This window comes from Setaria italica, chromosome V, assembly GCF_000263155.2.
Source record: "Setaria italica strain Yugu1 chromosome V, Setaria_italica_v2.0, whole genome shotgun sequence".
Taxonomy (NCBI): Eukaryota; Viridiplantae; Streptophyta; class Magnoliopsida; order Poales; family Poaceae; genus Setaria; species Setaria italica.
This window is the reverse complement of record NC_028454.1, coordinates 37,772,289-37,797,160: the sequence shown is the minus strand read 5'-3', so window position 1 is coordinate 37,797,160 and position 24,872 is coordinate 37,772,289. Positions and strand designations below refer to the sequence as shown.

General features: G+C 50.8%; 2 protein-coding genes and 1 pseudogene across 2 annotated transcripts; 2 read left to right on the top strand and 1 right to left on the bottom strand.

Moving 5' to 3' along the window:
* Nucleotides 1-317: 317 nt before the first annotated feature.
* On the top strand, nucleotides 318-3,380 carry LOC101754355. The gene is made up of 3 exons (XM_004970026.3): nucleotides 318-493; nucleotides 581-2,568; nucleotides 2,953-3,380. The coding sequence occupies exons 1-3, from the start codon at nucleotides 457-459 to the stop codon at nucleotides 3,070-3,072; spliced, it is 2,145 nt and encodes a 714-aa protein (XP_004970083.1). The 5' UTR covers nucleotides 318-456; the 3' UTR covers nucleotides 3,073-3,380.
* A 6,958-nt stretch (nucleotides 3,381-10,338) lies between these two features.
* LOC101775436 lies at nucleotides 10,339-11,268 on the top strand (annotated as a pseudogene).
* Nucleotides 11,269-22,070: 10,802 nt separating this feature from the next.
* On the bottom strand, nucleotides 22,071-23,582 carry LOC101753959 (serpin-Z1). The gene is made up of 2 exons (XM_004970025.3): nucleotides 23,089-23,582; nucleotides 22,071-23,000 (listed from the first exon to the last, which is right to left on the bottom strand). Exons 1-2 carry the CDS (start codon nucleotides 23,476-23,478, stop codon nucleotides 22,209-22,211), a joined length of 1,182 nt encoding a protein of 393 aa, XP_004970082.1. The 5' UTR covers nucleotides 23,479-23,582; the 3' UTR covers nucleotides 22,071-22,208.
* Nucleotides 23,583-24,872: the final 1,290 nt, after the last annotated feature.

Below are 24,872 nucleotides of genomic sequence, written 5' to 3'. Positions count from 1 at the left end.
AAAAAAAGGGCGGGCCAAGCCCAACCTAGTTATTTTTTTAATTGTTTTTCAATAAAAAGATTGTGCGGCCCAGCCTGGCCCGAGCCTAGCCCAAAAATAGCTCGAAATAGCCAGCCCGAAAGATGTCAGTGGGTGGGCTTGGTCACATTTTTTGCCTGAATCATTTCTGAATTTTTTGCCGGCCCAATCCAAACCGTATTTTGCTCACCGCCGACCCCATCCGGGCCACCAGACACGTGCCGTGCCGGTCGCGCGAGCCAAGCCCGTGTCGCGCCGTATAAAACCTGCCCCGCCGGCGCCGTCCCCAACGGTCGGATACCAAACGGTTCGAATTTCGAAACGCTCCATTCGTCCCCACCGGCCACCCCTCTCCATCTCTCCAGCTCACCGCCTTCACAATCCCCACATCACATCGCCGCTTCGGATCGAATCCACCTCATCTCGACGCGCGCCGCCATGGATTTCCCCAAGCGAGAGCGAGCACTTCCCCAAGGTGAGGGCGCGACCGGATCTGACCCATCACCCCCGAATTCGCTTCAGTTCTGTTCTGAATTCCCTTCTCATTTTTTTTCTGGCGCAGGTTCCCCGCGAAGGAGCCCCAAGGCGATGAGGCCCGGAGCGGCCACGGAGGCCGACGAGAACGCGAGCCCCAAGCGTCCCGTGGCGGCGTGGGCCGCGTCGCCGCAGAGGAAGAAGGTGCTGGGGGAGCGGAACGACGGCGGCGGCGCCAGCATGGAGACCGTGGCGTCGCCGCCACCGCCGCAGCCGAAACCGGCTCCGAGCCCGCCGACGCTCACGGGCCGCGGCGCGGGGGCGTACGACCCGAAGACGAACTACACCACGCCGCGGCCGGAGTTCCTGCGCTACGACCCCGAGCGCCGCCGCGAGATCCTCCTCCGGGTGGCGCGCGCGGCGGAGGTGGACGACTGCTCCAGCTCCGCCTCGGGCACCGGGGCCTCGGAGGACGACGGTGGCTCCGTCTCCTCGGACGCCGCGGCGGCGTCACCCGTCTCGTTTGCGCGAAGGAGCGACTCCGAGGCCGAGCTTGACGACAGCGACGACGACGACGACGAGGAGGAGGTGGCCCAACCGCGTCGAGGTCGGTGGGAGCGGCGGCTGTTTCTTCTGCTCGTCGCTGTGGCCTGCTCATTCTGCTACATGCACTGTATGAATCCCGCAGCCTTCTATGTTCCTTCAGGAGATAGGATGGATTTCATTGGGCCGATTGGGGGCATGTACGATGCTGGTGATCATGAAGTAGATTCACTGAGATTGTTAGGGCCAGTTTATATGATGGGTCCAGAGGACGTGCTTGAAGAGACTACAAATCAACTTATGCAAGGGGAGACTGAAGATGCGGTTCATCGGCATGACCAGAGAGCATCAAGAAATCTGGTGGCAGTTACGATGTTGGGACTAGCCGATATGTGCCTGAATGTCCCACCGGGAGAATTGACATGCCAACTTGGGGGTGAAAGTAGCGAGAATGTGGCTGATTCGAAGGAAGATCCTGAGCTGGATGATGAGCACAAGACAGAATCGACAATCAAGTCCTTAAAGAAGAATGAGCAAAGCTATGAAGATCCCGAGCTGGATGATGAGCACAAGACAGAATCGACAATCGAGTCCTTTAAGAAGAATGAGCAAAGCTATGAAGTTGGTTGCTTGGATGGAAACATCGCATTGGATTCCATTGGTACCAATTCAGCCCACATTGCTGACATGGAAGAGGGCAGTTCGGGATTAGTACATCAAGAGGAAGGGGAGGATCATCCAAATCAATTTGCGATTCAGTTGGTCTCCATGGAGAAGGCAATTGAATCATCAAGTGACAAGCTGAATCTTGACGCTGAGCTATGGCAATATGAGAACGCAGCAGAAGCTGCAAAAGAAATATGCTCTGCTGTAAAATTTCTGTGGTCTGCAATGGAACCTCATTTGCTGCAGATATTGGCATGCTTGTCTGTTGCAGGTTTTGTGGCTGCCATGTTCAGGTACTTTCAAAGATCAAGAGAGATGGTTTTACCTGCACGACTACATATGCTTTCAAAGTCACCTGCAGAAGTGCCAGTGTTGGTCCCCAATCAAATTGTGCAGCTGCCAGTGTACTCTTCAGAGCAACCTACGCAATTGACAGTTCCAAGACAAGGCCTGTCTGGCAGCTTGGAGGTTCCTATGGGGTTGCCATTACCCAAGCCAGACCCATTTGTCAGCCTTAATGTTCCTGTGCAAGAGCCATGGCCCAAGACAGACCCATTTGTCAGCGTCAAGGTTCCTGCGGATCATGGGAAGCATGATCAGAAACTTCAGCAGCAAGATGCTAACAACATGGAGGCTTCAAATAGTAAATTTCTGAATCACAGAAATGTTGACAGCTCCAAGCCACCAGTTGTCGAACTACTTGGAGAGTTCACATTTGCAAACAGCGCAAGAGGAAGGGCTATCAAGAGCTTGAATCAGTATGCTGGAGATGCTGCAGTTCAGGAATTGCCAGAAAAGGATGTGGACAAGATGCAGATGAATTCAAGCATCGATCAGACCCCGAGTGTTCGAAGAGGAAGAAAAGAGGTAAATCCAGTTCTCCCAGTTTCATTTGTGTAGTTCATTAAGCACTCTAGTTCCGGAAGAATGTTATTTGTCATGATAAAATGAGAGGTCGTATTATCATTTTTACTCTTACTCTCATGATCTGTGTCCACTACACCATAAAAAATGCATTTGGAAATTTATGTATTTTGTAGATATTTTGTTACACCATAAAAAATGCATTTGGAAAATACACCATAATTGAGTTTCATTTGTTACTCTTACATGTTCTAGATATTTATGTTCCGGCTTTCATTTTTAGTTTTCAAAGCAGATGTGACTAAGAGATCAAGCTTTTGATTCAAAACTTGCTAATAAGCAGCAAGCTGTCCATTACTCCATTTACCATATGATTTTCTTCAACAGGAGAACTCTGTAAAAGGAGATAAGACGGATGCGACATCAGCACCACTGACGCCGACTCCGTTGACACCGACTCCGTTGAGACGCTCCAACCGCCTCCGCAACAAGGTGATTTCACCTTGAGCAAGACGCCGGTCGACCCTGGATGGCTGGTTCCTTTTGGGGTGTGGGGGACAGCACCTAGTTGTTACCCAAGAATGCAAAGCTTTGTCTGGTGAACTTCAGAAGCTAGGACAGTGTTACCTGAAAATAGCTGCAGTATTACGTTTGGTTTTCTGAAAACCCCGTGAAATCTGTATTGACTCCTTTTAGTGCTCATGCGCTTGTATTTCTCGTACTGATGGCTACACTTAATAGTGGAGTAATTTGTAATGAACAAATCGGTGGTATTCTAGTTTATCCAAGTCCTAAATCGGTGGATTATGCTGTTACCTCTGGCATTTTAGTTGCTGATTTGTTGAACGCGCCACTGCTGCAGCTAATTGTCGCGCTGGGAATGGTTTTGAAAAAGTGTTGTGCAGGACAGCCTGATTCAAACGCGGGTGAGACATTGCAAGAGCTGTTGCATCGGCCTTGGATGATGACTAGTTGGAAGTTGGAACCTTGGAGGTGTACATGTTTCAGCCGCAAGAAAACCGATGCGTCTCAACTCTCAACCACGCGACGCGGCCAGAAAGTCCCGTTTCCCGTTTCAGTGATTCCATGTTTCCCCAACCCCGAGTCCCTCTAGACACGAAAGCGGGACCCACGATATTCGATCGCAGCCGTCCTTCGCCACCAGGCTGAGCCCTGAGGCAAGCCCGCCAGCGACGGCAGCCATGCAGCTCGCAGAGGCCGCCCAGGACGAGGCCGCTTTCTCCATGCGCGTGCTCCGCCACCTCTCCTCCCGCGACGGCGCCCGCGCCAACCTGGACGTCTCCCCGCTCTCCCTCCACGCGGCGCTGGCGCTCCTCGCCGCGGGCGCGCGGGGCGCCACGCTCGACGAGATCGCCGACTTCCTCGGCCCCGCCGGCGGCAGCTCCCACGCCGCGCTCGCGTCGTACGTCGCGATGCGCGCCCTCGCCGATGGCGGCGGCGAAGGTGGGCTCTCGGTGGGGTTCGCCAATGGCGTCTGGGTCGGCGGCGATCTGCAGCAAGGCCTCCTTCGCCCGATTCGCCGCCGAGCAGTACCGCGCCGAGGCGCGCCCGGCGTTCTTCATACCCATGGTTAGCTGGAATTCCCCGTTCTTTACTTGTTCTAGTACTCATGGATTCGGAAAACCATCTCTCGTATCTCGCCGTCTTTTTGTTCCTTGGTACAGCCGGAGGAGGCGAGGAGCCAGATCAACCAGTGGATCGCGAGCGCGACGGCCGGCCGTATCAAGGACCTCCTTCCCCAAGGCTCCCTCCAACGCGGGACGACGGCGGTGCTCACCAACGCGCAATCCCCGCCTCACGCGGGACGAAGCCTTCTTCCCGCACGACGGCGGCTACGTCCGCGCGCCGTTCATGTCGAACACCGGCAGGCAGTATATCGCCTGCCGGCCCGGCTACAAGGTCCTGCGGCTGCCCTACGCGCGCGGCGGCGCGCACCGGCTGTTCTCCATGTACATCTACCTCCCGGACGCGCACGACGGCCTGCCGGGCCTGCTGGACACGCTGAGCGCCGACCCGGCGCTGCTCGAGAGCTCCGGGACTCTGGCGGACGAGGTGCCCGTTCGCGCGTTCAGGGTACCCAGGTTCGCCGTGTCGTACAAAGCGAACGCGAGGGAGACGCTGCGGGACCTCGGGCTGCTCCTGCCGTTCGATCGCGTCGCCGCCGACTTCGGCGACGTGGTGGAGTGGGCGCCGGAGCCGCTCGTCGTCTCGGACGTCTACAACGGGGCCTTGGTGGAGGTGGACGAGGAAGGGGCCGAGACCGCCGCCGCCGCCGTCGGTGTGGGCTTCGGTTGCGCGCGCGTGGAGGCGCTCGTGGACTTCGTCGCCGACCACCCGTTCGTATTCTTAATCAAGGAGGAACTCAGCGGCGTGGTGCTTGTCGCCGGTCAAGCGATCCACCCGTCGATTTCGCAGTGCAAAGACGCGCATGAAGCGTACTCCAAACTCACGTTTTGCAGTAGCGTGAAGCAGAGGGGCCGTTGCCTACTTGCCTTGCAACGTGATCCATTCGAAGCGACGAGTGAATGTTAGCTTGTCCTTGGAGGCTCAGTTGGGATATTCCTAACAACTTAAGCCATTGTCGTTGAGAGTTGACCTACGTGTAATCCGCTTCATATTTTGTAAATATAAGAGGTTTTTTAGTTTGAGAAATCATCTTAGATGCGGTTGTCTATCATGAGTTTAATTGTAGCATATTTAATGTTTCTCGACTGTTTTTTATTCTCAAATGGCATAGAGCTTATTTTTCTACATAATTTTTTAAGTGCCCGAGGATTTTGTAGTTTATCTTGGACAATCCTGATGAGAGAAAGAAATTAGCAACTAACATTGGTAAACCAATATTTTCCAAACAAAAAAGGTAAGTAACTCAGCAGCATAACTCTTGAAAGTATCTTAATTAAACTAAAAACCCTTGGCCATTTAAAAAAACTAATTGTTGGCTATCGGCAAAATGCACTTAGGAAACATTATGATTATAAATCTAGTACTCCAGTGTTATCCTGTTACTAGCTGGAGATTTATTTTTTGAGTCTCTATGTTAATCCTCAAGAAATGCGCACTAGCTACGAAACAATTATTTGGTAGACTGTGATCATCATCAATAACAGTAAGCATTGGATCTACTTTATTTTCTAAACAAATTATACATAAATCCATATCTAAATTACCTAGCTACCTCCAACCTTTATCTATTACCACGTATGTCATTAGGAAAATATGTGAAGATTAACATTTTTACATCCTAATGCGCTATGTACAACCACCATGCCACGAAAACTCTCATGGTGAATTGAGTTCGATTTTGCATGGATCTGACTTTTAATGAAAAACAACCTTCTTATCTTCCTTTTTCTTGAATGGATTCCTTCCTTATCTTTCTTGCGCCATCCGTGCATGTACGCGCTGCTGACTTCCTGTTCCGGGGAGCAGAGATGCCGAGTTCCAAGCCGTCTCGTGCCCGTGTCCTTGCCATCTCCGGGGAGAGCACAACGTCTCCAGCTATATAGGAAGGTATAGATTTCCATTTGGTCCGCGGCTCGTGGGCCGGCCCACGGCACGACATTTTAGCCCGGTACAGGCACGACCCAGCACGACGGCCTTGCAGGCCGGGCCGGCCCGGCCTACATCACGGGCCGGGCCTGGGCCGCTACCTCAGCACGTGGGCTGGCCCGGCACGGCCTGTTAAGGCCTGCCAGGCCTGCCTCGGCCCGGCCAACGGCCGTATATAAGGCCGGCGCGCGACCGCCCCCGGCCGAAACCCTACTCCTCTCGCCCCCGGCCCCCCGCATCGAGCCGCCTCGCCTCTGTCTCTCTCTCGCTCTCTCCCGGTCCCGGCTCCTCGCCTCCTCCCCGCTCCCTCCCGGCTAGATCCTCCGCCGTCCTTGCCCGCTGCCGGCTCGCCGGTGGCCCCTCCGCCTCCCTCCCCCCCGTAACTGCTCCTCCACTCTCAGATCTAGCGTCCTCGCCCACCGCCGGCTTGCTGGTGGCCCCTCCGCCGGCTCCGCCTCCCTACCCCTGTAACTGCTCCTCCCCTAGTCCCCTCTCAGATCCGGCGTCCTCGCCCGCCGCCGGCTCGCCGGTAACCCATCCGCCTCCCTCCCCGTAACCCCGCTTCTCCCTTAGCCCCTCCGGCCCTCCGCCTCCCTCGGTTCCTCGCCTAGTCGCCTCCTCCCCCCGACCCTCGCAGATCCGCCTCACTCCCTGGTTCCCCACCGTTGGGGTTCGTCTTCTCCGGCTCCAGGCTCCGGCTGCGCAGGTAAACACCATCCTCAGTTCCTCACTCCTCTCGTTCCTCTTCTTCTTCCGTTCTTCGACACCTCACAGATCCGCCTCCCTCACTTTCTTCTCTTTTATCATGTAGGTCTCCTACAGGGGCCGCGCGTCGTTGAGGAACGGAGCCGCCGAGGCGACGACGTCAACGGTGGAGGGCTCGAGGGTGTGTTCCGGTTCCGGGTGTGTTCGAGGATGGACGACGACTATCCAACCTGCCTCAATGATGAGTTGCGGTTGATGGGGGAGACCGGAGATGATGATTCTGATTTGGAGGCGGATCGGCGGGCGCTACTCGGTGGTGCCGTCCCCGATGCTCAGCCAGGTCCTGGAGATTCTCCAGCACCTGCTGCTGCTGGCTCTGGTGCTGGTCCGGGCTCGGAGAGTACGGGCAGCAAGAGGACTCGTTCTTGCACCTCTAAGGTGTGGGATGACTTTGAGCCTCTGTACGAGGTAAAGAATAACAAGAGGGTAAGAACTGGTGCTAAGTGCCTACATTGCAAGAAAATTTATTCTGGTAAGTCTGCTAGTGGTACTGGACACTTGCATAGGCACCTTCCAAAGTGCCCAGTCTTGCTAGGTGCTTCACGTATGGCTCAGTCCCAACTCAAGTACAATCCTGATGGCTCTCTCCATATGTGGGAGTACAATCCTGATGTTGCTCGTATCCAGTTGTGCAGATTGATTGCTAGACTAGACCTTCCTTTATGCTTTGGTGAGTCTGATGCATTTGAGGAGTATATTAATATTGCTCATAATCCTAGATTCAGTTGTGTGTCTAGGCAAACCACCACCAGAGATTTTGTTAAGTATTTTGATGAGCGTCGTACTAAACTCCTGGCTTCTTTGCAATCTGTTTCCTCTGTTGCTCTTACATCTGACATATGGTCTGCTAATGCTAAGGAAGATTACCTTAGTGTGGTTGCTCATTATGTGAATGCTGATTGGCAACTAGAGAAGAGGATCTTAGGCCTTCGTTTAATTGATGTTTCTCATAATGCTGATAATATTGCTGAGCGCATTATAGCTGTTGCTACTGATTATGATTTAAATGATAAGATATTTTCTATCACACTGGATAATGCATCGGCAAACACTGCCGCCATTGGTAAGCTTCATCCTTCACTGACTGGTTACATGGGTAGACTTTTTTTTCATCAGCGTTGTGCTTGTCACATCATTAATCTTATTGTTAAGGCTGGCCTTGATGTTTTCAAGCCTATGCTTAGTTCATTTAGAACTGCAATTTCATTCCTGAATTGTTCTAACCAACGTATTGCGGCATACAAGTCATATTGCATTGCTGTTGGTGTCCGTCCTCGTAAGTTTGCTTTGGACATGGATGTTAGATGGAATTCAACTTATCTCATGTTGAAGCATCTATTGCCCCATAAGATCACATTCCATCAGTTCATAACCACTCAATATGGTTTGGTTGAAGGTCAAACAATTCTGACAGAATTACACTGGTATATTGCTGAAAAGATTCTGATATTTCTTGAACAATTCTATGATTCTACTGTTATTCTGTCTGGTGTTTACTATCCTACTGCTCCATTAATCTTGCATCATATTCTTGAGATAGCTGGGCACCTTAATTTCTATGCTGATGATGCTGATCTGAAACATGTTGTTGCACCCATGAAGTCTAAGTTCTTATCTTATTGGGCTGATATACCTATGCTTTATACCTTTGCTTTTATATTGGATCCTAGAGCTAAGATTACTGGTTTTAGCAATGTGCTTCAGCTGATATCTCAGCTAACTGGTAAGGATTATTCTAGTTACTTAACTGATGTAAGAGCTGAATTCTCTACAATCTTTGGCAAATATGAAGCTAAGTATGGTTCTGTGAGGATGCAGAGGGCCACTCAGCCAGGCCCTGCAGGTAAGAAGAAGACTGCTTGGGGTAAGATCTTTGGTTCCCAGGCTGCTTCATCTACTTATTCTGCTGCTAGCCTTGGTGCTGGCCTGGGTTCTACTTCTGTTTCCTCCTCCCTGTCTAGGAGACAATCTGCTAGTGCTTTGTTGCAAGCTGCTCAAACTGGTGCCTCTCTTGCTGCTGCTTCTGAACTGTCTGCTTACCTAGACAGTGACACTATCAATCAATATGATGATGACTTCAACATATTGACCTGGTGGCATGAGCATAAGTTATCATATCCTGTTCTATCTATCTTAGCTAGGGATGTTATGACTGTGCCTGTCTCTACTATATCTTCAGAATCTGCATTTAGTACCACTGGCAGGATCATTGAGGAGCGGTGACGTCGTCTGACCCCTGAGATGGTGGAGATCTTGGCTTTGATCAAGGATTGGGAGCAAGGAGATGCAAGACTGCAGCATACCGTCGACGATACCGAACTTGAAGAGTCATTTGAGGATTTGTATCTTGATGAGTAAGTTTTCTACTCTCATTTACTTCTAATCAGTATACTTGTGTTAGTTGTTACTTGAAGATCTCTAATCCTCCTATCATTTTTTGCAGAAGCTAGATGCCTGCTGCCCTATTGGTGTTCAGGAGCAAGTTAGAACTCAGAAGTGAGAAGCCTTGTGCTGTTGTGCTTGTGTAGATCTTGTGACTTGTGAGTTGTGAGTTGTCAGTTGAGTTGTGAACTTGTGTGATTGTGTATAGTGTATCTGAGCAATGAACTTATGAGCTGGCTGTACTCTTTTTTCCTTTGTAGGGTTTTCTCACGAGGTGTGAGTTTTTACCTACAAAGGTTTTAATGAGGCAGCAATACAAACAGCTCAAAATAATATTCATATTTGTTTGTTATTGTGATTGTGAATCTGTGTGAATGTTGGTGAATTTGTGAATCAGTTGAATCTATAAATATATTGAAAGTAAGTTACTGTGAATATGTTGAAAATGTGAAAATGTCTTCCTTTGATAAATTCGATTCTGGTGAGGGGTTTTTATTAAAACGTTACACGGGCTGGCACGGGCACGGTGAGGCTGTTAAGGCCCGCCGGGCCAGCGGGCCGGCATGGCCTGCGTAAGAAGTTAGCAGGCCGGACCTGGGCCGCTCTTTCGGCACGCGGGCCAGCCCGGCCTGGCACGACAGATAGGCGGGCCTAAACAGGCCGGGCCGATTCGTGCCCGTGCCAGGCCGAGCCGGGCCGCCGGTTTGGCTATCTATATAGGAAGGCAACGGAAGGGTCGGTGGACTTATAAAACCTATAAAACCTGGATCGGTGGTGGATCGATCGAGACGCAATAACTCTTCACCACGGCAACAATCTGAGCAAACCCCACGCCGCGCATCCACCATGGAGCAGGAGCATGCGGCGGCCGCGGGGGACGAGGCCGCCTTCTCCATGCGGGCGCTCCGCCACATCGCCAGCCGAGGTGCGCTCGGTGCCCTTCAAATCCGAGGTAAGAAGCCCACGCCTTGCCCTCTCTCACTGCCGCCGGCGGCATGGATTCTCACCCCTCACCGTCGTTTAATTTTGTTGCTTGATCCAGCCAGATGAGGCGAGGCGCCAGATGAACCAATGGATTGAGAGCGCGACGGCCGGCCGGATCAAGGACCTCATCCGCGCAGGCTCCATCAGCCGCGCGACGCAGGCCGTGCTCACCAACGCGCTCTACTTCAAGGGCGCCTGGTCGCGCAAGTTCGACGCCCGGTTCACGGAGCACGCCGCGTTCTACCTGCCCAACGGCAGCCACGTCCGCGTGCCGTTCATGTCGAGCACCCGAGACCAGCACATCGCCCGCCGCGCCGGCTACAAGGTCCTCAAGCTTCCCTACGCCAGCGCGCCCGGCGGCCAGCAGCGGATCTTCTCCATGTACATCTACCTCCCGGACGATCACTACGGCCTTCGGGGCCTGCTGCACAGCCTGAGCTCCAACCCGGCGCTGCTGGAGAGCTCGAGAACTATGGGGAGAAAAGTCCCCGTGGGCGTGTTCATGGTGCCCAAGTTCACCATCTCGTGCAAGACGGATGCGACGGAGATGCTGCAGGCCCTCGGGCTGAACCTGCCGTTCGACCCCGTCCAAGCCGACCTCTCGGAGATGGTGGAGTCGCCGCCCCGGCCGGAGCCGGCCGCCGCTCGTCGTTTCGAAGGTCCACCACATGTGCTTCGTCGAGGTGAACGAGGAAGGGACCGAGGCCGCCGCGGCGACAGGCTGCAGAGTCATCCCTGGCTGTGCGCCGCGTATGACCAAGGAAGACTTCGTCGCCAACCATCCGTTCATGTTCTTGATCAAGGAGGACCTCAGCGGCTTGGTGGTTTTCGCCGGGCAGGTCACCAACCCATCGCTTTCGCCCTAATGTTTTGGACGAAGTGATCGACTCTCTTCACTGTGCCCTGAAATTTCGATGTGGAAGCGTGCACGAACTGATCTATCTTCGCATCTGTTCGCTCTTATAATTGTACAATCAGCTGGTCCAGACTCATGTTGGTAGTGCTAATACAAAGTAGAGGTTCTTGTTCTTCATAGACGTGTTTCTTCTGAAATGCTTTGAGTTCGAATTTTTTATATTGACGAGGGATTGGAGATTCTGCCAGGTTATAAGAATGCCCTTGGTAATTCCTTTCACATATGTTTATTGCGCGTCACTTTGTGTGTTGATACCGTCTGGCGAATATGAAAGAGGCCATTTCAGCGTAGTATGCGCATATCTGAATTTATTAGTGAAAATTGAATCAACAGCTCTAATATCGAAGAGGGAATAAAAGAGGTCAATTCAACAATCCAGTTTATATATACATATTTCAAATTTCAATTCAGCACATGAATAAGGTAAGTTTACAAATCCTCTCATCAACAGCATGGCATCTGACTTCGATCATCTAAGGTGTCCCATAACTGCAGCTGATCCCTCCATTGGTTTGAGACTTCCTTTCCTTTCCCTTTGTTGTCCATGCTTCTATGATGAACAGAACCGATTCAGCATGATCAGTCGACAATATAGTAATTCTACAACGAAGCAATTGCCCATTTACAAAGTATGTACCTTAGAACAAAGTTTGAGAGTGAGCTTCTCTGCAAACCAGAGCACGGAAGTCATCAGGCACACACACCAGTAGTCATTGACCTAAAAGTACAAGGACTTTAACTTGCTAAACATCTCACACCACCTAAAATCCCTCTTGAACATAAACTGGAGAAAGCGCAAGAGAAAACGATTAAGTGAGCCTGATTGGAGTTTAAACATTTGGTGACAAGGAATGAAATTGTAGGCATACTGTTTTGGGTCCGGAAACCAATGCCCAAATCCTTAGCTTCTGATAGACCTTTTTAGCAGCACGCAACCGTTAGTACCAGGGGCCCAGGGCCATCGCCGATACGGTAAGAATTGCCACACAAATCACAGTTGTAACTTTGCCGGTGACATGTATTACTGTCCACAGATTGGGCACTTATTTCAACGACTGTCTTCACTAATGATGGCATGCTCTCAAGCACAGGAATCGTACCAAAAATCCAAAGAAGACGCAGTGAAACAATTCTGAAACTCTAGGTGCCTTCGTAGGCGAGGATGCAGAGTTTCATGGCAGGTCGCGCCAGCGGCGGCCAAGGCCGCACGTCCGCACGGACTTCGGCACCTCCTGGAAGCCAAGGATGTGCCGCTGAACTTTTTCCGGGAGGACATCCAATGCCGTCGCCGCCGGCCGCCGGAGACACCCCTCGCTTAGTCTCGCCTGGAGGCATTCCGTCGAACAGGGTGTGGGCGTCGGTACTGGGCGCAAACGAGGGTCAGGGTCGTCAGATGGCCACAGACTGGAGTTGATTGCCTCGATGAAGAGGCGATTGGTACGTCACCAGCTGGCTGACTAGAGAAGATTGGCGAAACTGGTAGGAGAGGCTGCAAGGGACTGAAAGGAGCGGGGATGAGACGAACCGAGGGTAATGGGCGGCGCCGGCGAGTGGGGCAGAGGACGAGATGGCCGGCAAGCGAAACGGGGGCGGGCGGACCGGCGGAGCGCGCGAACTCCTAGCTACCGCCGCCGCCGCCGCCGTTGAAACAGGGAGGACGACCGATCTGAACCGGGGGGCTATATGAAAGTTGTAGGGGGGTATTTGGAAAATATCCGGATCGCGATCAATAATCGCGATCCAAAATAAGGGGTTAAATGTAAATACTAAGGAGTATATCGAAAATAATAGGATCACGATGGGGGTTAAATGAAAATACTGGGCGTATTTTGAAAATAATCGGATCGCGATTATTTCCGATCGGCCCGGTCCTCCGCCGCGGCTCTCCGGAGCTCCGCCTCACGCCGGGCGTCCCTTCCCTTCCCTTGGGAGCCTCTTCCTCTCGATCCGTCCTGTCTCGCACTCTCGCAGCAGCCATAGCTTGCGGGACGCGCTCGGTGTCGGGCTGACAGAGAACCCCGCCTCTAGCTTGACACCGCGCGCGGCTTAACGGAGCGACCGGGTACGTACGGCGGCGCCGCACTCCGGCGGTCCTGTCGAGACCGATGGCGTCAACTGAGAGCGTACGTCTTCGATGTAATAAAGCGTAGTAATATGTGTGTGTTAGCAGGAGCCGATGGGCCCAGCTGTAAGTGAGAAGAGAGGAGGGGTTTAAGTTACTGTGTTCGGTAAGACAAGTTCATCAGACATTTTATCAATTAACAGAACGAACTCGCGAGGAACGTTTCCTCCGCGGTTTGCTATCTCTCGATCGATTTCCTCTGTTCGCTCACGTCGCTGGAGATCGCCGGCGGCCAAGGGTCACGACAGTTGGTATCAGATTCGGGCTTCCTCGGCGCGCGCCGCTGTACCGCTGACTCCGTCGGTTGAACCGGATCCGGCGTAGGCGTGTTGAGATCTCGAAATTTGCCGCGCAGTACCGGCGATTTCGATCGATTTCCCGTCAGTCCTTGCCATTCCGGGTCGATTTGCGGGCGGTCATCACGGCGCCCCCCAAGCCTTCGATTCAGACCCAGTTCCTCCTCGACGCCATGGACACGGCGGCGCAGAGGGAGGCGGCACGCTGGCAGCAGATGACCGACAGTATCGACCTGCTTTTCGCGCGGGTCACGGACATCAGTCGAGTGCAAGAGCAGATGCAAGTTAACCAAGAGCTCGGAGTGAAGGCAATGGAGCAAGTGTTGAAGGATCAATCAATTTTGGCAAAGCAACTCGAGGCAACAGGCAAGGCTGTGGCACAACTCACTTTGGATCGTGCGGGCGATGATGAGTCCGATGCCTTCTCTGCTCACTCTTTGGGATCTCGACCACCTCCGCAATTTCGTCCACCACGGCCACCTCCACAAACCCCAGGTGAGCCGCACCACAACCGTTCGACGTTTGGCGCACAACGTGGTGTTGCGGATGGCCAACAAGGGTACAGGGCTGCAGTGCCGAAATTGAATTTCCCTGAGTTTTCGGGTCGTGATCCCAAGGTTTGGCGGCACAAATGTGAAGACTTCTTCAAGTTCTATAATGTTCCTGACCATCTCTAGATAACCACAGCGACTATGCATATGAAAGACAATGCAGGCTGTTGGGTGGAAGTGCAGAGGCTCAAAGGAGACCTCAATACTTGGGACAGATTTATGGAGGCTGTGGAGTTGAAATTTGGTGCTTACGACTATGTCCATGCTCTGACGGCACTGTTGGAGCTGAAGCAAACAACTTCGGTTGAGGAGTATGTCTCTGAATATGAATCCCTTCAGTTCTTAATTGAGATGCACAACACAGGATATGACACTATGTTCTTTATTACCCAGTTTACCAGAGGCTTGAAGCCTGACATTGCTGCAGTGGTACAGTCCCAATTACCTCAAACTATGGAAACAGCTGTTAGAATTGCCAAGGTGCAGGAACAATTGTTGGATCGCCAGAAATTCAGGCCAAACAAATTTCAGCCGGTCTACAAAGGGTCTCTGTCTTCCAAGTTAGATCAGAAGCCTTTGACTCCTTCTGTTTCCCCATTCAGTAAAGAACGACAAAAAAGGGACTTCTGCAAAGCCAATAACCTCTGTTTCTATTGTTCAGAACCTTTTGATCAGAATCATCTGACAACATGCAGTAAACGACCTAAACAACATCTCAATGCCTTGGTGGTGAATGATTTGGATGTCACACTGACAGATGAAGTGTTACAACAACTAGAAATGGAAGATGCCTTGACTACAGAATTCTGTCATTTGTCTCTGAATGCAGTAGCAGGGACTGATTCTGGAGAGGCTATGAAACTCAGAGCTCTAGTTCACAATAAGGTGATGTTAATACTCTTGGATAGTGGCAGCTCCCATAGTTTTGTGAGTTCCTCTTTTCTGGAAAAATGTGGAATCACTCCAACTCCTATGCACCCACAGCAAGTCAAGGTGGCCAATGGTGACACACTAATCACCAATACACAGGTGCATAAATTAGAATGGTGGATTCAGGGCCACACTTTTTATACTGATATGAAGGTGTTGGATATTGGGGCTTTTGATGCTATATTGGGATATGATTGGCTTAACCCACATAGTCCTATGGTTTGTCATTGGGAGAACAAAACTATTGCCTTCAAAGATCAGGGCAAAGAAGTACTGCTTCAAGGGGTTCTTCCTTCTCAACCCACTCTTCATGAACTGTCCTCTGACAAGCTGGTCAAATGGATTGCTGGCAATGATATTGGTGCTTATGCAGTGGTAGAGGTAACACATTCTGCTTCTCCTTCCATACCACCTGTTGTTCAACATCTTTTGGATGAATATGAGGATGTCTTTTCAGACCCCAATACTCTACCACCACCTAGATTCCACGACCACCAAATTCCTTTACTACCAAACTCTATACCTGTAAATTCCAAGCCATACAGATATTCTCCTTTGCACAAAGACGAAATTGAAAAACAAGTCAAAGCTCTTCTAGCAGCAGGGTTGATTATTCCTAGCACTAGTCCTTTTGCTTCTCCAGTGTTGTTGGTACAAAAGAAGGATGGTACATGGCGGTTCTGTGTGGACTATAGAAAACTGAACAACATTACCATCAAGAATAGATACCCTATGCCAGTGATAGATGAGATCTTGGATGAGCTAGCAGGTACTAAATACTTTACAAAACTTGATATGCGCTCTGGATATCATCAAGTACGAATGTCTACCTCTGATGAGTATAAGACAGCTTTTAAAACACATCATGGCCACTACCAATTCAGAGTGATGCCTTTTGGTTTAACAAATGCCCCAGCCACATTTCAGTGCATTATGAATGAGATCTTAGAACCTTTCTTGAGGAACTTTGTATTGGTCTTTTTGGATGACATTTTAATTTATAGTCCAACTTTGGAAATGCATCTGATCCATCTTAAACAAGTGTTGGCTAAGCTGAGGACCCACAAACTGTATATGAAACTCAGTAAATGTTCCTTTGCCCAAGAATCTTTGGAGTATTTGGGTCATATCATTTCTCATCAAGGAGTAGCTACTGATCCCAGCAAAACTGAGGCAATGGCCAAATGGCCAGTGCCAATTACAGTCACTGAATTGAGAGGGTTTCTAGGCCTTACTGGGTATTACCGAAAATTTATCAAAAATTATGGAATCATTGCCAGACCATTAACCAATTTGTTGAAGAAGAAGCAATTTTCTTGGTCTTCTGTAGCACAACAGGCTTTTCAGCAACTTAAGACTGCAATGCTCAATGCACCAGTTCTGGGACTTCCTGATTTCAGTGCTCAGTTTGTGGTGGAGACTGATGCATCTGATTTTGGAGTGGGAGCTGTGTTGATGCAAAAGGACCAACCTATAGCTTTTCTAAGCAAGGCTCTGGGACCAGTTCATCAGAAATTGTCAATTTATGAAAAAGAATTTTTGGCACTGATTATGGCAGTGGAGAAGTGGAGACCATACTTGCAAAGGCAAGAATTTCTCATTCGCACTGATCATAAGAGTCTGTCCTATTTGACTGAGCAGACTCTACACTCTGATATGCAAAAGAAAGCAATGACAAGATTAATGGGCCTACAATTTAAGGTGGTTTATAGGCAAGGGAAGGATAACTTGGCTGCTGATGCACTATCCAGAGTTAGTCATTTGACAGCCCTTCAAGCAGTGTCAGTAGTACAGCCTCTTTGGACTCAGGAAGTGTTAAACAGCTATTCTACTGATTCTTTAGCTCAAGAGCTGCTCACAAAGCTGGCTGTATCATCACCTGATGAGCATGGATTTTCTCTCCATCAGGGTGTTATTAAATACAAAGACAGAGTCTGGATTGCACATAATTCAGCACTTCAGACTAAAATTATTGCTGCTCTGCATTCCACAGCTATTGGTGGCCACTCTGGTATTCAAGCCACATATCACAGAGTGAAACAGTTGTTCCATTGGAAAGGACTCAAATCTGATGTAGAGAATTTTGTGAAGCAATGCCAAGTCTGTCAACAGGCTAAGCATTCTAACACTCATCCTGGAGGATTACTGCAACCTTTACCTATTCCTAGTGGGGCTTGGAGGGATTGGACCATGGATTTCATCGAGGGCCTTCCATTGTCTGAAGGATCAAATTCTATATTAGTGGTGGTTGACCGTTACACTAAGTATGCTCACTTTATACCCTTGAAACATCCTTTTACAGCTCAAATGGTGGCCAAAGCAGTTATGGACAATGTGGTGAAGCTACATGGGTTTCCCAAATCCATTGTGTCTGACAGAGATAGGGTCTTCACAAGCGCTTTCTGGAAAGAACTCTTCTCCTTGTTTGACACTAAATTATTGAGAAGCACAGCATATCACCCACAGACAGATGGGCAGTCGGAAAGGGTCAACCAGTGCTTGGAGATGTATCTCAGGTGTGCAGTTTCTGATACTCCTAAGCGTTGGAAATCTTGGCTTTCACTGGCCGAAATATGGTACAATTCTTCTTACCATACGGCTCTAGGGTGTTCTCCTTTTAAAGCACTCTATGGTTATGAGCCAGATTCAGGCATATCAATTCCTGTGGACAGTCATCCTCCAACTGAAGCTTTGACAGTAGTCACAGAACGTGCAGCTCAGCTTCAGCAATTGAAAGATCACCTGGCCAGAGCTCAAAACCGTATGAAACTCATGGCTGATAGGAAACGTGTGGAACGAAGTTTTCAAGTGGGCGAAAAGGTCCTGTTGAAACTGCAACCATATGCTCAAACTTCAGTAGTAAACAGACCCTTTCCAAAACTCGCTTTCAAATACTTCGGTCCTTTTGAAGTCTTGGAACGGATTGGGCCTGTTGCTTATAAGCTTCAATTACCTGAAGGCAGTCTGGTTCATCCAGTTTTTCATGTGTCTCAGATCAAGCCATTCACACCAGATTACACACCTGTGTATGCTGATCTAACTACTGTGGTCGATCTCAGTGTGAAGGATTTACAACCAGAAACTATTCTGCAACGTCGCCTGGTGAAGAAAGGTAACAAAGCCATTCCTCAAGTACTGGTGAAGTGGAGTCATTTACCGGCGGCGTCAGCTACTTGGGAGGACTGGAATGTGCTCAAGGTAAGGTTTCCAGCACTTGTTGCCGGTGGACCAGCAACGTCTTCAGCGGGGGGAGATGTCGAGACCGATGGCGTCAACTGAGAGCGTACGTCTTCGATGTAATAAAGCGTAGTAATATGTGTGTGTTAGCAGGAGCCGATGGGCCCAGCTGTAAGTGAGAAGAGAGGAGGGGTTTAAGTTACTGTGTTCGGTAAGACAAGTTCATCAGACATTTTATCAATTAACAGAACGAACTCGCGAGGAACGTTTCCTCCGCGGTTTGCTATCTCTCGATCGATTTCCTCTGTTCGCTCACGTCGCTGGAGATCGCCGGCGGCCAAGGGTCACGACAGGTCCGGCCGTACGTTCATCGCTTCCAATTGCCAGCGTGAAATCGCCGGCGGCGATGCAGTTGCTGTCCGCAGCCTCCTGCAGAGTGCAGTGAATTTCAGGCAGGCACTTTCAGAGGACCACCGAAATACGCAAGTTCAGAACAAGAAGCTGAAAATAAGAAGAGCAGCTGATTGTCCTGTAGTTCGGAGTTCTTGAGTTAAAAAGGAAAATCTTGGCAGAATTCTAAGAGATAGCTCAAAATATTTGACTATGTATTATGTAATGGAATAAGACAAGAAAAAAGGTAATTATATGATAGCAGAATCCGCAGAAGCTGATTAGTCCAAGCTGCAGACATTCTTCACGAATGCTTGCCTCAACCACTGTGATCTGCAACTACAAGCAGTCAGTCAGGTCAGAATGTGACGCGGTGATCAGCTTCTTTGGTTGATTCTGCAGACTCTGCAACTAATTTTTTCAAGCACGGTGCTTCTGTAATTCTGTTTGAGGTTGCCTTGGAACAGAGCAATTTTTAGCTGGGAACGGGCACTTGGAACTTGGAAGTGGCAAAGTGATCTTGCGAGCTCGATCATGTCTAGAGAAATGTTCTTGCCTGGTCTGCAGTGCAGGATTCTTCACGCATGCTTGCCTCAACCACTCTGCAGCTGATCAATGGGTGTAGTGTGTGTAGATCACAAATTTGAAATTCCCCGCTCTGTATGAAGATGGAATGCAGAGTGGACACCAACTAACAGTGTTATGCAAGTAGGAAAATAGTTGGAGTACTGGGGACTTATGAAAATTCAGTCATCAGTACCCAAGACATGTACAGAACCTGAAAGCTTTAGCCACTGCCCACTGATTGCCTAGCTTGCTGCTACCACACGATGATTGAACCCAATTCCTGGACGACACGCCTCGCTTCGCGTTTGATTTCTTCAGGCACGCATGCCTGTCGATGCAATTTGGCCGGTTCATCTTCAGTCTTCACGCTGCACGGTACCGTCTGTCCCATTTTATCTTTGAGCCGGTACATGAATCACCTCCAAGCAGCTCTAAGCTCACAACTGCGCCGCGTTGCTTTGACCACATGCCACCCTGCACCTGCTTAACCTCTCAAAGGTCCGGAGAGATGATCTCGATCTCGCCGGATCAGTAACGACGACGACTGCCACGGTTAGTCTGACGAGGTCTTCGCAGGCGGCCTGCGGCAGCAAATGAGCGTGGATCTCTTCAAGCAGGGAGATTTCTGGGTCCGATGGGTGGGGCTACGCAATTCCGGCGGGGGCGGAGGACGGCCGAGGCGGCGGCGGAAGCCGGCGCCGGACGAGCGGGAGCCGGGAGGAGGACCCGATCTGAACCAGGGGGCCTCTATTAAATTACAAGGGGTTCTCTGCAAATAATCGCGATCCAAATTGGGGGTTAAATGAAATTATCTATGGGGAAATTTACAAATAATCGGATTGCGATTCGATCCAGGGGTGCTTTTGCAAAATTTCCGATCGCGATCCGGTCCTTCGCCGCAGCTCGTCGGAGCGCCGCCTCACACCATGCGTCCCATCCCTTGGGTGCCTCTTCTTCCTCATTCCAGTCTCTCAGCGGCCAATGTTGCAGGGAGCAAGGTGTTCCCGGAGACCCAAGGGGCGTTCGTTCTCTGGATTGATGCAGCGCGCGGTTCGCTGGAGCAGCAGCGGCGCGTACGACGGTGACGCACTCAGGCCGTTCGTTCCTCACTTGAAATGTCCACCACATTCCGGTAGGCGGAGTTGCTGTCCACCGCCTCCTGCAGTGCGGCTGTGCAGTGAATTTCAGTCAGACATTTGCAGGGTCATCACAAGTTCTGAAGAAGAATCTGAAAAACTAAAGAAAAGGAGCAGCCGTTGAACCCATCAACTTCAAGAGTTTCCGAAAATTTTCTTCCCCAAAACTATGTATTGTAGGCTTTAATAAAATCTTTTTCCCCTAAAATCACGTCATCCTACAACTTTCCGAAAAATTTCTTCCCCAAAACTATGTATTGTAGGCTCTACTAAAATCCTTTTCCTCTAAAATCACGTCATCCTACAGCAAATTTCAATAATAAATTTCTCAATACTTAAAAATAGTCACATTAGCAATAATAAATTTCTCAATACTTAAAAATAGTCACATTAGCCCATGTGACCCCCTCTGTTGGGCCGACTTCCTCCTCGCATCTGTTCTACGTCGGTCATGAGTGCGTACGAGTGCTCCAAGCATTCCAATTCAATCGTCGCTTAGAGCCGTGGAGAGCTGCTACAACACCTATCAATTATTGCTGATTGAACGTGATTAAACATGTTTTGGGGAGGAGGCGTCGAGATTGTATGTTCGTTAAAAAAAAAATCTACAGTAGAGACAAAAGTCGTGATTGCACGGCTCATTAGAGTTCCACCATTATTCTGAGCCCAAGCCATCTTTCTCTGGGCGTGGTGTGGAGTCTGCAACCTTTGGATGGATTGGCGAGGATCGTGACGCTTCGTATAGAGATCCCCCTGGTGGCGTCTTCACGAGCCTCCTCGAAGCGGTGGCCCACGTGTCCAGGCTCGAGGCGGCGGCGCCAGGCCACGCGGCCGCCACGAAGGCCGCGGCGGAGGAGGCCAAGGCGGAAGGGGGCGGCGCGCGGCCGAGCCTCGCTCAAGATGCTCATGGGCCTGACGCTGCTACAGATCTCCCGGCTCCGCTGGGCTCCCCGCCCCCGCCGCGGCTCTCGCCGCTGGCGCCCCACGACGATGGCCCCTGCTCCGCTGGTGCTGCGGCGCCAGCGGTTGCGAACGTGATGCGGTGCTCCTTCCCAGTCTCGATCGGGATGGAGTCCGGCAGCGAAGGCTGGAGCACCTGCGCAAGCGGCACGGCTCCGCGGGAAGGCACCTCCTAGATGTCCCGCGCCGCCGCGCTGGAGGAGCTGGCGGGGTCCGCGGCGGCGCTGCTCGACTCCGCTCCGCCGACGGGGACCTCCTCCCGCGCGCGGGAAAAAAAACTCGCGGGAAAGGAAGCACAGGGGCGATTGGGGGAGGGTCGTACTCGCGCAAATATGCGGGGTGACGGCGGACGGATACGGGCGATGGATTTTCCGGACACGAGCTGTTGGAGGTAAATTTTTTCTATTTTTTCCGTTTGAGATAATTTTAAGGGAGTTCCTGGAGCTGCTCTAATCCATATCTCTTGAACCAAAAGGGAAACTTTGCACAATTCTAAGAGAGAGTTCCAAATATTTGAGTATTGTTGCTACTGCATTCATCACCCAGAGCTTGTTCATGAGCCTATTCGGAAAAGTGATCAAGATAGGGAATAACTGGATCGTAATATGGGTATCGCAGACATTTTTAACGATGCGGGACGACCGACGCGGCTGCAGCCTCGTCCAGTCACTGGAGTCGTGTGACTGTTTCAAGCAGTTGAGAAATACGGAGTAGCAAAGTCGAGTTACCAAATTCTCAACACAGGTTCCAAAAAGATCAAACTAGTGCACCTGGTTTACAATCCAACATGACCCAACCTCTAGCTCATGCTAACATTTTCTCAAAGCCATCTCAAAAGTTTGGAGGAGCCAACTACAAATTGCAAGAACGAACACTTGTTTCCGTGTCGAAAATTTAGCGCGAAAGCGAAGGGTCGACCACTTGTCCGGCGAACACCACCACGCCGGTGAAGTCCTCCTGGATCAAAAACATGAACGGGTGGTCGGCGACGAAGTCCTCCGGCAGAGGCAGGCGCGCGCAACCAAAGGCCACAACGGCGGCGGTCGCCGCGGCGGCCTCGGTGCCCTCCTCGTTCACCTCGACGAAGCACTCGTGGTAGACTTCCGACACGACGAGCGGCTCCGGCGCCGACTCCACCATGTCGCCGAAGTCGGCGCGGACGGGGTCAAACGGTAGGGCCAGCCCGAGGTCCCGCAGCATCGCCGCGGCCCTAGTCTTGTACGACACGGTGAACCTGGGCACCCTGAGCGCGCGCACGGGGACCTCGGCCATCAGAGACGCGGAGCTCTCGAGCGACGCCGCCGGGTCGGAGCTCAGCTTCTGCAGCAGGCCCGGCAGGCCGTCGTGCGCGTCGGGGAGGTAGACGTACATGGAGAACGCCCGGTGGTCGCGGCCACGCGCGTAGGGGAGCCGCAGGACCTTGTAGCCGGGGCGGCTGGCGATGTGCTGCTTGCTGGTGCTCGACATGAACGGAACGCGGACGTGGCCGCCGGTGGGCAGGTAGAAGGCGCCGTCCAGCGTGAGCGAAGCGTCGAACTTGCGTTCCCAGGCACCCTTGAAGTAGAGCGCGTTGGCGAGAACCGCCGGCGTGCCACCGTGGATGGAGCCTGGGGGAAGGAGGTCCTTGATCCGGCCGGCCGTCGCGCTCGCGATCCACTGGTTGATCTGGAGTCTCACGTCCTCTGGCTGGACCAATAAACCAGACGATTATGAAGATTTCCGACGTAGCAGTGGCAGAGAGAGAAGGCACTTGCCAATTGCTGGGTGAGCTCACCATGGACTTGAAGGGCGCCGGGCGTGCTTCGGCGCGGTAGTGCTCGGCGGCGACGCGGGCGTAGGCGTCCTTGAGCCGCAGCGCCGCATCGACCCAGACGCCGTTGGCGAACCGCACCGTGGGCCCGCCGGCACTGTGATCAGCAGCGAGCATGTGCAGTGCGGCGTGCGACGCGAGCGCGGCGTGCGCGGGGCCGCCGGCGGGGCCGAGGAAGGCGACGATCTGGTCGAGCGTGGCGCCCCGCGCGCCCGCGCCGAGGAGCACCAGCGCCGCGTGGAGGGAGAGCGGGGAGACGGCCAAGTTGGCGCGGGAGCCGTCGTTGGAGGCGATGTGGCGGAGCACGCGCAGGGAGAAGGCGGCCTCGTCCCGGGCGGCCGCCGCGTGCTCCATGGCGGGCGGCGGCGGTGCGCTGGCTTGGGATGGTGGCGAAGAACAGTTGCGATCGCACACGCCGGCAAATGTGATGCGCGTGAGACCGTGACACGCCGGGTCGCGCTGCGTTGGACACCTCGAGTTGTGCCGCGTCGCGTTGATGTGACGCTATGGGTTTTCTTGATGCCAAAATTCATCGCAAGACTCCACGTCGATGGTTTAGTTCGACTTCGTCATGGATACACTCGAGTCATGACTTGTGTACCTTCCGCACTAAAGGCCTATGGGCTATAGGGCAACGTAAATCTTTTTTATTTGGCTTTTTTCCCCGTTTGAAATTAATAACTTATCATTTTTATCAACTGTCATAGTTCAGTGGTGAACATTTTTAACTACAACGGGTTGCGTGAAACTTTTACGTAAGTACTTATGGTTGTAAATTAAGATATTTTAAATAAGCGGACTTCGGTTCGAAAATGCTACGTATCATAGGAGTTTAAGACTTTTTCGGTTCGAAAATGCTACGTATCATAGGAGTTTAAGACTTTATTTAACCAAAACAAATTTGATTACCCCACATCATGTGACATGTATTTACACATTTCTATAGCGGGCCCATCCTTTTCTCCTAATGTAGTCCACTTTTTTGCATAGATATAAATGTAGATTGAGTATATAAATATAAAAATGAGATTAGATATTCTTCCTGCTAAATGTATATTGTCTCGGTATTCTGCTGGGTAGCTTCGCACATTACTTTTAGCAGAATATAAGTTACGAATTTAAAACGTGTATGCCACTTTGCATAACATTGTATAACAAGGCCTTCAGACCTGATACATAGTCCAAATAACATGCAGGGAGCGGACAAGAGGCAAAGGCTTTAGAGCATATATATTGATACACGTCACTTGTTTCATAATTTTTCTTATACAATATTGTAGAACCTTTGATGATATGGAAGGGAAAAATAATGTTAAATAGAAATTGCCGTTTTGCAAAGCAACGGTCTCATAAGCTAAAATTTAAAATTATAACCTCTAAGCAATGAAGTTCTCATTAGCTCAAATTTAAAACTATTACCTCTAGGCAATGAAGTTCTCATAAGCTAAAATTTAAAACTATAACCTCTAAGCAATGAAGTTACAAGGCGGCTTTTCTTTCAGAATACAAACTAATATGTATGTATGTATGTGTGTGTGCACTCACTGCTGTCAACATGTATATACAATTATACAACACCGTACACCTCCGAGCGCCTCGGATAATGACCTGCAAGCAATTACTAATTGATAATGGAAAGCTTACAATAGCACTGTTGACTTAGGTCTGTTTGGAAAAGAATAAGTAGAATGTACTGGATAGGAATGAGGTTGTAAAACTGAGGAATAAAAAACACAGGAAAAGATTGG

Coding starts and splice junctions, on each gene's coding strand:
- LOC101753959 (XM_004970025.3), bottom strand. CDS start 23,478: ATGGAGCACGCGGCGGCCGCCCGGGACGAGGCCGCCTTCTCCCTGCGC. Junction 23,001..23,088: donor CGGCGCCCTTCAAGTCCATG/GTGAGCTCACCC, acceptor TTATTGGTCCAG/CCAGAGGACGTGAGACTCCA.
- LOC101754355 (XM_004970026.3), top strand. CDS start 457: ATGGATTTCCCCAAGCGAGAGCGAGCACTTCCCCAAG. Junction 494..580: donor AGAGCGAGCACTTCCCCAAG/GTGAGGGCGCGA, acceptor TTTCTGGCGCAG/GTTCCCCGCGAAGGAGCCCC. Junction 2,569..2,952: donor TTCGAAGAGGAAGAAAAGAG/GTAAATCCAGTT, acceptor TTTCTTCAACAG/GAGAACTCTGTAAAAGGAGA.